Here is a 13570-nt window from a genome sequence, read left to right as displayed (position 1 = left end):
CCCCACCCCCCCCAAAAAAATAGGATACTTGCTTGGTTTATAAATACCATTTATGGGGCTGAGAATTTGGCCTGGTGGTAGAGTGCTTGCCTACCATGCACAAAGTCCTGGCTTCCATTCCTTTGTACCACATGCATACAAAAGCCAAAAGTGATGCCGGGCATGAAATGCTCAGGGACAATGCCCAGGCCTAGTTCAAGCCCAATGTCCCCCCCACACACAAAAAAAGTCCAAAATGTTGCAGCTCAAGTGGCAGAGCCTTGAGGAAAAAGCCCAAGGACAGGGCTTAGGCCCTGAATTCAAGTCCCAGGATCATACATACATACATACATACATACATATATACATATCAATGCCTTGCAATTTCAGTTACCTTTAATTATTTTCTTCATATAGACAGTTGGCCAGACAGCAAGCTGGTAAGAAAAAAGAAGAGGGAAAAGAAGGTAAGTAATATTCACAGCCCTTAAGAGCTTCTGGGGGAGGAGGGGGCTTTTCAGATTTTAAAAATGCATAATTTTAAATTATATTGATATTGTTTATGGATTTGACATGCATATAATAACATACATATTTAAAAGTTTATTTTATGTAAATGTGTACATGAATCATTCAACACAGTGTGATAGTGAAAATGATTATCACTCAAACTTTCTTTTTCTGCCTGCCCTTCCTCCTTTTCCTCCTTCCCTTCCTCTCACCATTTTTTTTTGGTAATGGTACTGGAGTTTGAACTCAGGGCTCAAGCTCTTGTGTGGCTTTTTCTCAAGTTTGGTGCTTTGCTATCTGACCAGATTTCTACTTCAGGCTTTTTGCTGGTTAATGGGAGATAAGAGTTTCATGGACTTTTTCCTGCATGGATTGGCTTCAAACTTCTGTCAGATCTTAGTCTCCTGAGTACAGTAGCTAGGATTATAGGCATAGGCCACTAATGTATGACCCAAACGTTTCTTTAGGTACTTCTGTAATTCTTCATGGCGTTTTTTTTTTTTTGTTTTGGCTGCTCCTGGGGCTTGAATTCCAGGTCTGGACACTGACTCTGAGCCTCTCTGTGTTCAAGGCTAGCGCTCTACCACTTGAGCGTCACTTCAGCCTTTTCTGACTAGTTTATTGAAGATAAGAGTATTGCAGACTTCGTTGCACTAACTGGCTTCGAACCTTGATCCTCACATCTCAGCCTCCTGAGTGGCTAGACTTACAGGTGTGTGCCACCTGTGCCCAGCTCCTCATGGCTTTAAAGATTCTCCCTACCCCACAAGAAATTATTATTCTGCTTTCCCTCACTATATATTAGTTTGCATTGTCTAGAGTTCTATTTTATTTTTTGCCAGTCCTGGGGCTTGAACTCAGGGCCTGGGCACTGTCCTTGGGCTTTTCTTCGAGGCTAGTACTCTACCACTTGAGCCTCAGCACCATTTCCGGCTTTTCTCTGTGTATGTGGTACCAAGGAATGGAACCCAGGGCTTTGTGCATGCTAGGCAAGCACTCTACCACTAGGCCATGCTCCTGACTCCTTGTCTAGAGTTTTACACAGTATAGAATCATAAAGTATATTATGGACATGTTACGGTTTTCTGATCTCTTCTTTTTTTTCTTTTTTGAGACAAGGTCTTATTATATAGCACAGATTGGCCTGTAACTCTAGCTCAAAGTTCTCCTTTCTCAGCCACCTTAATGCTAGAGTTAAATTACTGTTAAGTACCACAACACAATACATGGCTTTATCCTTTTTTTTTTTTTTTTTTTTTTTTTTTGCCAGTCCTGGGCTTGAGCTCAGGGCCTGAGCACTGGCCTTGGGCTTTCCTCAAGGCTAGAGGCTCTACCACTTGAGCCTCAGCACCACTTCCCGGCTTTTTTCTATGTGTATGGTACCGAGGAATCGAACCCGGGTCGTTATGCATGCTAGGCAAGCACTCTACCACTAGGCCAAACTCCTGACCCCATGGCTTTATCCTTTTTTTTTTTAAGATATACATTTTGATTGATTAATTTAGATTGTGTCTAGTTTGGGGCTACCTAAAATAGTTATAATATTTGGGTGCAAATGTATTTGTATTGCGTATTTTGCTTAGGAGTAAAAAGTAGTAGGTCATACCTTACCTGTATGTTGTAACTATATCTTACATTGTTAAGAAAGGTAACTTTAGCCAGGCAGGGTGCTCACGCCATAAATGCCTGGGCAGTAAGGAAAGGACCATGAAACTCTTACCTCCAGTTAACCACTAGAAAATGAGAAGTGGGGCTGAGGCTTACGGTGTAGGGTGATAGACTTGAGCTGAAGAGCTCAGGAACAACGCCCAGGCCCAGAGGTACGGTGGTAGCCTTAAGCTGTAGAGCTCTGGAACAGTCAGTGCCCAGGCCCAGAGTTCAAGCCATACGACCAACCAGAAAAAAAAAGATAACTTTAAGATACTATAATGCTATAATGTTACTTGAAAAATTAACTATTTGGTTATTTTCAAATTACTTTGTGTTATTTCAAATCTTTATTTTTCTCTGCACATTGTGAAGACAAAGTGATTGCAGTTACTCGATCATTGAGAACTAGAGACATTGTTCAAACAACAGAACATTTGCATGATGAGAATGGAGATGTGGAAGTTCGACGCAGTTGTAGGATTCAAAGTCGTTACAGTTCTGTGAACCAGTCTGTGCTGTTTGACAAACTTATAACGAAGTAAGTAAAATTTCCTTAGATCAAAATGATTTGTTTGCTGGGTGGTATGGCTCACGCCTATAATCCTAGCTGCTTAGGAGGCTGAGATCCGAGGATTGTAGTTCAAAGCCAGCCCAGGCACTAAAGTCCAAAAGACTCCCCTCACCTCAGTCATGGGGCTTGAACTCAGGGCTGATCACTGTCATTGGACAACTTTTTGCTCAAGGCTAGCACTCTGCCACTTAAGCCATAGCACATATCTGGCTTTTTCTGTGTTTGTAGTACAGAGGAGTCAGACCTAGTGCTTCATGCATGCCAAGTGAGCACTCTACTACTAGGCTATGTTCCCAGCCCCAAAAGACTCTTTATCTCCAGTTAACCACCGGAAAACCAGAAGTGGTACTGTGGCTCAAGGGTAGGGTGGTAGCCTTGAGCTGAAGAGCTCAGGGAGAAGGCCCACCCACACCCTGAGTTGAGTTCCAGTCCCAAGACCATCAAACAAACATAAACAATTTGAAGTGGGGCTAGGTGGCTCCCGCCTGTTATCCTACCTACTCAGGAGGCTGTGAGATCTGAGGATCTTGGTTCAAAGCCAGCCCAAGGACCAACATCCCTAAAGTCTGTCTGAGAGACTCTTATCTCCAATAAATCTAGAAAACAAAGTACGCCTGTGGCTCCAGGGTAGGGCAGTAGCCTTGAGATGAAGAGCTTAGGGACAGCACCCAGTTCAAGCCCTACAACTCACCCCAAAACAAAACAAAAAACAACTATAACAATTTGTTTGAAACACATTTTTCTTTTTTTTGGAGGATCATCCTGCAGATTTTCATTGAGTTAGTGTAAAGCATAAAAGAGAATGGTTATTCCAGATCTTTGTAATGATCACATCTAAGTGTTTAAATTATTGGAAAGAAAATTGTACACATTGTGTTTCTTAATGGAATATTCTTACCAATATTTTTAAAGCACTGCTGAAGCTGTTCTTCAGAAAATGGATGACATGAAGAAGATGCGTAGACAGCGAATGAGGGGACTTGAAGACTTGCGAGTTTTTAATCAAGCAGAAGAAGTAAGTATATTTGAATCCACAATAGTTTAATCTGCTTGTTGTTTGCTATAGTACATAATCCATTTGTGGTTAAATTATGAATCACTTTATCAGCATTTGTTTGGCTAGTGACGTTTCTGCTAAAATTTGGAGTTTGTTGCTATACTTCATTTTAAGAAAGATTGGAAGTTTTGGCCAGGAGTTTGGCCTAGTGGTAGAGTGCTTGCCTAGCATGCACGAAGACCCGGGTTCGATTCCTAGGTACCACATACTTAGAAAAAGCCAGAAGTGGTGCTGAGGCTCAAGTGGTAGAGTTCTAGCCTTGAGGAAAAAATCCAAGGACAGTCCTCAGGCCCTGAGCTTAAGCCCAGGACTGGCAAAAAAAAAGATTGGAAGTTCTTACTGAATTGTTTAATTAATATATTGTAAATGTTAATGGATTTTATGTAAATGTTTATAGGACAATCTCAATATGTATACAAGAGGAAAACGGAAAGCTATTCAACGAGGTGGTATTCAGCGAGCTGATGAGGAAACAACTGATAACCAGGAAGGCAGTGTAGGTTAGTCTGCTTTCTTTCTCATTCTGTTTTCTGCATTTTAAGTAATTTTTATTTAGTAGTAAATAGCATTCAGAAATCATGACAAATAGTTTGATTGTTAACATGGCTGGCTATGATTAAGAAATGGAAACAAGCAAGAGCTTGGTAATCAGGTTTTCTGTTTTTGCTAGTCCTGGGGCTTGAACTCAGGGAATGAGCATTGTCCTTGGGCTTTCTCAAGGCTAGAGCACTCTACCACTTGACCAAACTCCTGGCCCCTAATCATGTGTTTTGTTAGAGAATGTTACCAGATTCAGCCACTCAAAAGCAAATAACATTAGTTAACTTGCATATATGTAGTGTATATCAACACATATGATACACAATATTTTGTGTATTTTAGTTGAAATTTTGTGCCAGTCCTGCGGCTTGAACTTGGGGCCTGGGCTTGAACTTGGGGTAGAGTGCTAGGTGAGCACTCTACCACTAGGCTACACCTATAATGCACAAAGCCCTGGGTTCAATTCCTCAGTACCACATACACAGAAAAAGCTGGAAGTGGCACTGGCTCAAGTAGCAGAGCACTATCCTTAAGCAAAATGTATCTAAGGACAGTGCCTAGGTCCTGAGTTCAAGCCCCAGGACTGGCAAAAAATTAAAAATTATTTTGATTGGTATTTTTTGGAAGTGTTTAGTTTTGACAGTATTGAAGTTTGAACTAAGGGCATTGTGCTTACTAGAGAGACAGGTGCTGAGCTGTGCCTCCAGACCTTTATTTTTGAGTTAGGATCTTGTTTCCTATCACATTCCTGGAGTATTATCCATCTATCCTAGGCTTTGCATCTAGCTAAGATGACATGTACATTTCACTGCAGCTAGTTGTCCATCCTAACTGCCTCAAATCAAGCTCCTCCCATTCTCAGCCTCCCACAGAGCTTCAGGATGGGGCAGTCTTCTTGTACCACCTACTTCAGCTTCAAATTCACAAGCCTCATGAACTCTCCTGGTCAAGCTGGCTCCTTAATTTGATCCTTTCACTCTTAACCCCCCAAGTGTCTAGAATAAGCATGACTCACCTGTGCCTGGCTAGAAATGTTTCTTAATTTTCAGAGTCATCTGAAGAGGGTGAAGATCAAGAAGATGAAGATGATGGTGAAGATGAAGATGATGAAGATGATGAAGATGGAGAAGAGGAAGATAATCAGAAACGATACTATCTTAGACAGAGAAAAGCAACTGTGTACTACCAGGCTCCACTGGAAAGTAAGTACTTTGGGTCTTTTTTTCTTGGCAACTATTTGTATATTAGCTTTATCTTTACTATCCCTGAGTCTGAGGGAGTTTTTAGTGACTGATCTGGCTTTGAACTATGATCCTCAGATCTCAACTTCCTGAGTAGTTAGGATTATAGGCGTGAATCACCACACGCAGCTGTATTTACATTTTATGTGTGCTTTTATTATTTTAGAACCTCGTCACCAGAAAAAGCCCAACATATTTTATAGTGGCTCTGCACCTCCTGCAAGACCAAGATACCGATTATCATCTTCAGGACCAAGAAGTCCTTATTGTAAACGAAAGAACAGGTTTGGTTCTGAAATGATGATTGATATATGATAGCATAATTATGGCTGTATTAGAGTAGGATTCTAGAGTCTTTGGATTGAAGATGTTGTCAGCATTTTATATAGATTGTCTCATTTTAGATATTTAGGGGGTAGGTTGATTTTTTTTCACATGCTACCATATTTTTCTACCAGATCATATGTTCTAAATTATTTATGTTGTAGACTTCTCATGACTGAACATCTTTTTCTGGACCTGTACTATAATTTTTAATTTTTTTTTTTAGAAGACACTTTTTTTTTTTGATGGGTCATGGGACTTGAACTCTGTCTACTTTGTTCCTGAGCTCTTCAGCTCTTGGCTACGGACCTACCCCTGGGCCTGGGAGTTGTCCCTGATCTCAAGGCTACCACCCTACCCTTGACCCAAATCCCACTTCCCAGTTTTCTAGAGGTTAATTGGAGATAAGAGTCTCAAGTCCTTTTGTGCTGGCCTGGCTTGGAACCAGAGATCCTCACATCTCAGCCTCCTGAGTAGCTAGGATTACAGGCGTGAGCCACAGCACAGGCTAGGAGACACTTTACTATTGAAATTAGTTATGGGATTCCATTTATTTAAATTTTTATTGTCATTATAAAAGTGACATACAGAGTGTGGGATTCTTTTATTCTCATTTTCCAGCAGATTGTCAGTTTAAGCCCAAACTAATTCACGATACTTCTGCATTTTCCTCCGTAGTGAAAGGTTTTTTTATGCATTTGAACAATCAAAATTTTAGCAACAGTATAGTGGTTCATTATGTGTTTTGGCCAGTCCTGCCCTTTTTTTCATACTTTCATCATTATTTCAATTTTCCATTACTTTAGGCGAAGGCATGCCATACACAGTAGTGACTCCACTTCATCTTCCTCTTCTGAAGATGAGCAACAGTTTGAAAGGCGAAGAAAAAGGAGCCGCAATAGAGCTATCAATAGGTAACTACCATAGGAATGACTTGTTAAAACTATCAGTGGGGGCCAGGAGCATGGCCTACTGGTAGAGTGCTTGCCTAACATGCACGAAGACTCAGGTTCAATTCCTCAGTACCACATACATAGAAAAAGCCATAAGTGGTGTTGAGGCTCAAGTGGTAGAGGGCTAGCCTTGAGAAAGCTCAAGGCCACTGCCCAGGCCCTGAGCTCATGCCCAGGACTGGCAGAAGGAAAAAACAAAACTATCAGTGGGTTGTTTTTGTTTTTTGCATTTTGAGAGATGGTAAACAAGTAGAAAAACAACCTTACTTTTTTCACTGACAAAATGAACTAGCCATTCTAGGATGCTAGTGATATATTCTTTTTTTCTTTTTTTTTTTTTCTTTTTGTCAGTCATGGGGCTTGAACTCTGGGCCTGGGCACTGTTCCTGAGCTCTTCAGCCCAAGGCTACTGCCCTACCCCGCCCCTAGAGCCACAGTGCCACTTCCAGCTTTCTAGTGTTTAATTGGAAATAAGAGTCTGACAGGCCCAGGCTAGCTTTGAACTGCTAACATCAGATCTCAGTCTCCTGAGCAGCTAGGATTACAGGCATGAGCCACTGCGCCCCCCGGCTTGATAAATTTTTTTTTTTTCTTTTTTAATGGATCATGGGGCTTGAACTCTGCCTGAGCCCTGTCCCTGAGCTTTTCAGCTCTAGGCTACCCATCCTACCCTTGAGCCAAGCCCCACTTACCCTTTCTAGAGTATAATAGGAGATAAGAGTTTCAGGTCCTTTTGTGCCTGGGCTGGCTTTGAACCTTGATCCTCAGATCTCAGCCTCCTGATTAGCTAGGGTTACAGGCCTAAGCTCCTGTGCCAGCAATATATTTTTTATTGAGAAGATAGTTGTAGATATAAACTCTGATAGATGGAATATTTTGCTGAGGGGCATTATAGTATAAGACCTGAGAATTTAATACATGTGAAACACCTTCAACAAGCCATCTGACAATTGATAAATATTCTCTGTGGATATTGGTACTGTCTGAATTACTTTATGATGCTCTGGCATATTGAATATTTGAAATTTCCATTTGATTGTGTGTCCTTAATATTAGAGCTTTGGGTTTAAATATTTACATTTCACGCCTATGAAGAAAATACGGAAAGGGGTTGAGAGTTTGGACTAGTGGTAGATTGCTAGCATAGCATGCACAAAGACCCAGGTTTGATTCCTTAGTGTACTACATATATACTACATACATAGAAAAAAGCCAGAGGTGGTGCTGTAGCTCAAGTGGTAGAACTCTAGCTCTAGCCTTGAGAAACTCAGGATAGTGCTCAGGCCCTGAGTTCAAGTCCTATGACTGGCAAAAAAAAAAAGGGAAACTGAAATATATAATTTCAGAATTTTCCCAAAGTTAAATGATTTTTTAATTAGAAAAATAGTCTATCATTGATTTGGGGAGGACCTTTAACTTGCTTAGCTTGTTATTCAGCTGGCCTCCAGCCTGGCTTTTTGCTGATTGTGAAGATAATTAGACTTTTTTTCCTAGATTGGCTTCCAATCACGATCCTCACCCACTGGTACCAGCCAGGGTGACATTCTGTGTGTGCGTGTGTGTGTGTGTGTGTGTGTGTCAGTCATGGGACTTGAATTCTGGGCCTGGTGCCAACCCAGAGCTCTTCAGCTTGAGCCATTCCAGGTTTTTGGTGGTTAATTGGAGATGAGTCTCACAACTATTCATTCCCAGGCTGACTTTGAAGTGATCCTCATGTGTGAGCCACCAGTGCCTGACTACCAGGCAGACTGTTTTTTGGTGGGTCATGGAGATTGGACTCTGGTCCTGGGTGCTATCCTTAAGCTCTTTCAGTTCCCGTTGTTATTATTATTATTATTATTATTATTATTATTATTATTATTATTGTCCACCTTGAACTCAGGCCCTGTGTACTGTCCTTGGGCTTTCTCAAGGCTAGAGCTCTACCACTTCAGCCACAGCACCATTTCTGGCCTTTTCTATGTGTATGTGGTACGGAGAAATGGAACCTGGGTCTTGGTACATGCTAGGCAAGCACTCTACCTCTAGGCCAAAGCTGGAGGCTCCCGCCCTACCCTTTAGACTGGGTCTTATCCTTAAGCTCTTCAGCTCAAGGCTACCGCCTTAGCCCTGGAGCCACAGCACCACTTCCTGTTTTCTGCTAGTTAATTGGAGAGAAGAGTCTCAGGGTTTTTAGTGTTTGGGCTGTCTTTCAACTCTGATTCTCAGATCTCAGCCTACTGAGTAGCTAGGACTACAGATGTGAGTCACCACACATGGTAAGGCTGACATTCTCAATGCTTAGCAAAACTAGACCTGTCACCATGAGGCTGGATATTGCTTTCCACTTCCAATGACTTTCTGTGAGTTAGAAAAGGGCAATTTAGTATTTGTGAAGTGTTATTACAAACTGGGTTCCTGTTTGTAAATTTTTTTTTTTTAAATAGATGCCTCCCACTGAATTTTCGGAAAGATGAAATAAGAGGAATTTATAAAGACCGAATGAAAATTGGAGCAAGCCTTGCTGATGTTGATCCAATGCAGCTGGATTCTTCAGTGAGTAGTATTTTTTGTTTAAAGTTACTTTAATTTTAAAGTTAAAGAAGGAGCCAAATATTTGTTCTTACTAGAAACTTTGGTCTCTACATAAATTTTTTAAAAATACTGGGTCCACAACTAAGAAACTTAATTGACTTTGTATGAATTGCTGTTTTTAAAAATAGGATAGTACTTAAATTTTGGCTCTAAAATCTAAAACTTTTGTTTTCTTCTGTTACCAGGTACGATTTGATAGCGTTGGTGGTCTCTCTAACCATATTGCAGCTCTGAAAGAGATGGTAGTATTTCCATTACTCTATCCAGAAGTCTTTGAAAAATTCAAAATTCAACCCCCAAGGTAATCCAGCTATTTGTTTAGTTGTAGCCATAATCTGTGCTCTGCTGCTGACTGTACTTATACCTTCACTGATTAGTTTTTTGTGTGTATGTTGAAGTGTATGCCAGTGCTAGAGCCTGAACTCAGTATTTTTGTTTTTTGTGTGTATGTGGAAGTGTATGCCAGTGCTGGAGCCTGAACTCAGTATTTGTATGCTGCCTCTTAGCTTCTTTGTTTTTTTTCCTTTTTCTGTCCTGGGGCTTGAACTCAGGAGCTGGGTGCTATAGCTGAACCTTTTTGTGTTCAAGACTAGTGCTGTACTACATGAGCTACAGCACCACTTTGAGCTATTTTTGAGTAATTTATTGGTGATGAGTCTCATGGATTTTCCTACCTGGGCTAGCTTCAAACTGTAATCCTCGGATCTCAGCCTTCTGAGTAGCTGAGATTACTAGTGTGAGCCTCCAGCTTTACCTCCACTCCAGCTTTTGCTGGTTATTGAGAGATGAGAAGCTCACAAACTTTTCTTCCTAACCTAGCTTTGAACCTTGATATTTTAGCCTCCTGAGTAGCTAGGATTATAGGCATGAGTGGATGAGTGGCCCCTCATTATATATTAAGTGAGGCACCACTCATCCCCCCCCCCTTTTTTTTTTTTTGCTAGTCCTATGGCTTGAACTCAAGGCCTCATCACTGTCTTTGGGCTTTTCTTAAGGCTAGAGCTCTACCACTTGAGCCACAGAACCACTTCCAGCATTTTCTATGTATGTGGTACCAAGGAATTGAACCCAAGTCTTAGTGCATGCTAGGCAACTACTCTATCACTAGGCCAAACTCTCCTGGCCCTGAGTGTGTGTGTGTGTGTGTGTGTGTGTGTGTGTGTGTGTGTGTGTGTGTGTGTGTGTGTGTGTGTGTGTGTGGCGGGGGAGGGAGGTATGGGAGGATCTTCGGGCTTGAACTCTGGTCCTGGGTGCCCTCCCTGATCTCTTCAGCTCAAAACTCCCACTTCCCAGGGGTTTGTTTTGTTTTGTTTTGTTTTTTTAAGTGATTAATTGGAGATAAGAGTTCCACTGTCGGGCCAGGCAGGGAGTTTGGCCTAGTGATAGAGTGCTTGCCTAGCATGCTCGAAGACCCGGGTTCGATTCCTCGGTACCACATACATAGAAAAAAGCCAGAAGTGGTGCTGAGGCTCAAGTGGTAGAGCTCTAGCCTTGAGAAAGTAGTCCAAGGACAGTCCTCAGGCCCTGAGCTCAAGCCCAGGACTGGCAAAAAAAAAATAAAAAAAGAGTTCCACTGTCTTTGGATGTGGTGGCTCATGCCTGTAATCCTAGCTACTACTTAGGAGGCTGAGATTTGATGATCAAGGTTCAAGCCAGCCCAGGCACAAAAAGACATGAGGGACTTATCTCTAGTTAATCTCTAGAAATGGGAAGTGGAGCTTGGCTCAAGGGTAAGGTGGTAGCCTTGACCTGTAGAGCTCAGGGACAGTGCCCATGCCCAGTTCAAGCCCCATGACCCACCCAAAGGAAAAAAAAAATGTTTCACTGTCTTTAGTACCCAGACTGGCTTTGGGGGGGGGGTTTGTTTGTTTTTGTGCTTTTTTTTTTTTTTTTTTGGCCAGTTCTGGGCTTGAGCTGAGGGCCTGAGTACTGTCCTTAGATTTTCTCAATGTTAGAGTTCTACCACTAGAGCCTCAGCACCACTTCTAGCTTTTTTCTATGTATGTGGTACTGAGGAATGGAACCCAGGTCTTTGTGCATACTATGCAAGCACTCTACCACTAGGCCAAACTCCTGGTGGCTGGCTTTGAACCCTGATTGTCAGATCTCAGCCTCTTGAGTAGCTAGGATTATAGGCATGAGCCACCTCTCTAGCTTTGATGATATACTTTTTTGAATCCAGGCCTGGGAGCTGTTTCTGAGCTCTTCAGCTCAAGGCTACCGCCCTACTCTTGAGTCAAGCCCCACTTTCTGTTTTGTATAGATTAATTGGAGTCTCAGGCTCTTTTGTGCCTGGTCTGGCTCTGAACCTTGATCTCAGATCTCAGCCTTCTTAGTAGCTAGGATTACAGGTGTGGACCACCTTGCTTGGCTGATTATATGCTTTTTAACTGAAATGTGTAACATTATTTTATAGAGGTTGCCTGTTTTATGGTCCACCGGGAACTGGAAAAACTCTGGTTGCTAGAGCACTTGCCAATGAATGCAGTCAAGGGGATAAGAGAGTTGCCTTTTTCATGAGGAAAGGAGCTGACTGTCTGAGTAAATGGGTAGGAGAGTCTGAAAGACAACTGCGATTGCTATTTGATCAGGTATGATGTTCTATAATCTGTGTACATGTAAAATATAAGGATTAGACACATTTTTCATTTTGTCACTTTTCATAGAAGTAAATTGGGAATAATACTGTATTCATATTTTTTCCATATGTCAAGGTAATACTGGTAAACAATGAATAGTTTGGTAGTAAGATGGAAAAAGAATAATGCATCTTGAGTTTTTTAGTCTTAGGTCTCATGTCTAGTTGAGAGTAGTTTCTTAGTCAGCAAAGCAGCAGTCGTGACTTATGTCTCAACATGGAAACATAATTCTGAATGGGTGAATGTAGTTCTGCCCTAAAATGGCTTTCAGTTTCACATCCAGATTGTGTTGTAAATATGAAATAATTCTGCTGTATTATAATTAGAAATAATACATTCTGCAATGTTTAAAGGCATTTTCAGCAAATGCCTTTAAAGCTGTTTTAGGATCTCTCTGAGGTTCTTACTATGTTGTCTTTACTCAAGTAGATTGGGTGGAGGGAGGGCAAAAGTATAGTAGCATCTTGATGTAAGTACTGATTTTCCATTCTGATACAGAGAAACTGTGTCACTGTTGTCTAGAGTCTGTCTCTGGTTAACTCTTCAGTAGATATTTTTATGTGTATCCTAATAAAGTCTAAACTATAACCAATGGATTATGGGATTTGGGAGGAGTGTCCAGTTAAAGATTCAAAAGAAGCCAAGTGCAGTGGCTCATTCCTGTAATCCTAACTACTCAGGAGGCTGAGATATGAGGATTGCTGTTCAAAGCCAGCCAGGACACTAAAGTCTCTGAGACTCTTATCACCAATTAACCACTAGAAAAGCTCAAGGTTAGGGTGGTAGCCTTAAGCTGAAGAGCTCAGGGACAGCACCCAGGCCAAGTCCCATGATCACCTTTCCCCCCAAAAAAATCAAAAGAAAAGTCACATAATTTAAGTCCTGAAAATGTATTTCTTGGAATTTAGGTTTAAATTTAGGTAAAAGTTGCATATTGAGTAAGCTCCTGGTAAGTTTGAATAAAAGAAGATACAGACATATAAATTATGTTCTGATAAGCAAGTGCAACTGAAATGGATTGAATTGGCTTGAGTTAAATTGACAGACTTGAATCTTTATAACATGTGACCATTGGATCTGATTTTTAGGCCTATCAAATGCGCCCATCAATTATTTTTTTTGATGAAATAGATGGCCTGGCTCCAGTACGGTCAAGCAGGCAAGATCAAATTCACAGGTAATACTTGATCACCATTTTTACATGTTTGTAGCACAAATAATAGTTTTTCCTTTTAGTAATAAAACCCTAAAATAATAATACATGAAAGCAAAAGTAAACCAGTTCTGAGACTTGGGGTGTTCTAAATACTTTTTAAATGCTGTTTACAGAAGACTTCTTCATGGCATAAACAAATACCCACGAGCCAGTTGAGGTAAAACACATAAAATTAGTGAACCAGATCAGTGGTGAGAATACAGCTGTGGTGAGGAATATGGCTGTGTCCTAGTAGCACAGAATTATCTCTAGCTCCAACTTTTTTATTGATGTGCAGAAAATGAGACTTGAGGAATAGATTTTCTTCCTCAGTTTT

General features: G+C 41.1%; 1 protein-coding gene and 1 long non-coding RNA gene across 3 annotated transcripts in view; one reads left to right on the top strand and one right to left on the bottom strand.

The window, feature by feature from the left end:
- LOC150059205 (uncharacterized) overlaps window positions 1–13570 on the bottom strand; it is a 59453-nt gene that overhangs the window by 6550 nt on the left and 39333 nt on the right. Inside the window, exon 3 of the long non-coding RNA XR_016536698.1 lies at window positions 374–416. This is a non-coding gene — a long non-coding RNA (uncharacterized LOC150059205). The remainder of the gene's footprint in view (window positions 1–373; window positions 417–13570) is intronic.
- Window positions 1–13570, top strand: part of Atad2 (ATPase family AAA domain containing 2) — a 57950-nt gene that overhangs the window by 19700 nt on the left and 24680 nt on the right. For both annotated transcript variants that reach the window (XM_090339341.1, XM_090339343.1), the window contains exons 3-13: window positions 397–446; window positions 2512–2677; window positions 3623–3725; window positions 4165–4267; window positions 5357–5509; window positions 5715–5832; window positions 6679–6786; window positions 9252–9360; window positions 9585–9700; window positions 11816–11990; window positions 13127–13215. In XM_090339341.1, the coding sequence (XP_090195467.1) occupies window positions 397–446; window positions 2512–2677; window positions 3623–3725; window positions 4165–4267; window positions 5357–5509; window positions 5715–5832; window positions 6679–6786; window positions 9252–9360; window positions 9585–9700; window positions 11816–11990; window positions 13127–13215 (1290 nt within the window). The remainder of the gene's footprint in view (window positions 1–396; window positions 447–2511; window positions 2678–3622; window positions 3726–4164; window positions 4268–5356; window positions 5510–5714; window positions 5833–6678; window positions 6787–9251; window positions 9361–9584; window positions 9701–11815; window positions 11991–13126; window positions 13216–13570) is intronic.

Source organism: Megascapheus bottae, chromosome 9 (genome assembly GCF_031878675.1).
Source record: "Megascapheus bottae isolate mThoBot1 chromosome 9, mThoBot2.hap1, whole genome shotgun sequence".
In the NCBI taxonomy this organism is placed as follows: domain Eukaryota; kingdom Metazoa; phylum Chordata; class Mammalia; order Rodentia; family Geomyidae; genus Megascapheus; species Megascapheus bottae.
Note: the sequence above shows the minus strand (reverse complement) of the source record. Positions and strands in the feature narration are given on the sequence as shown.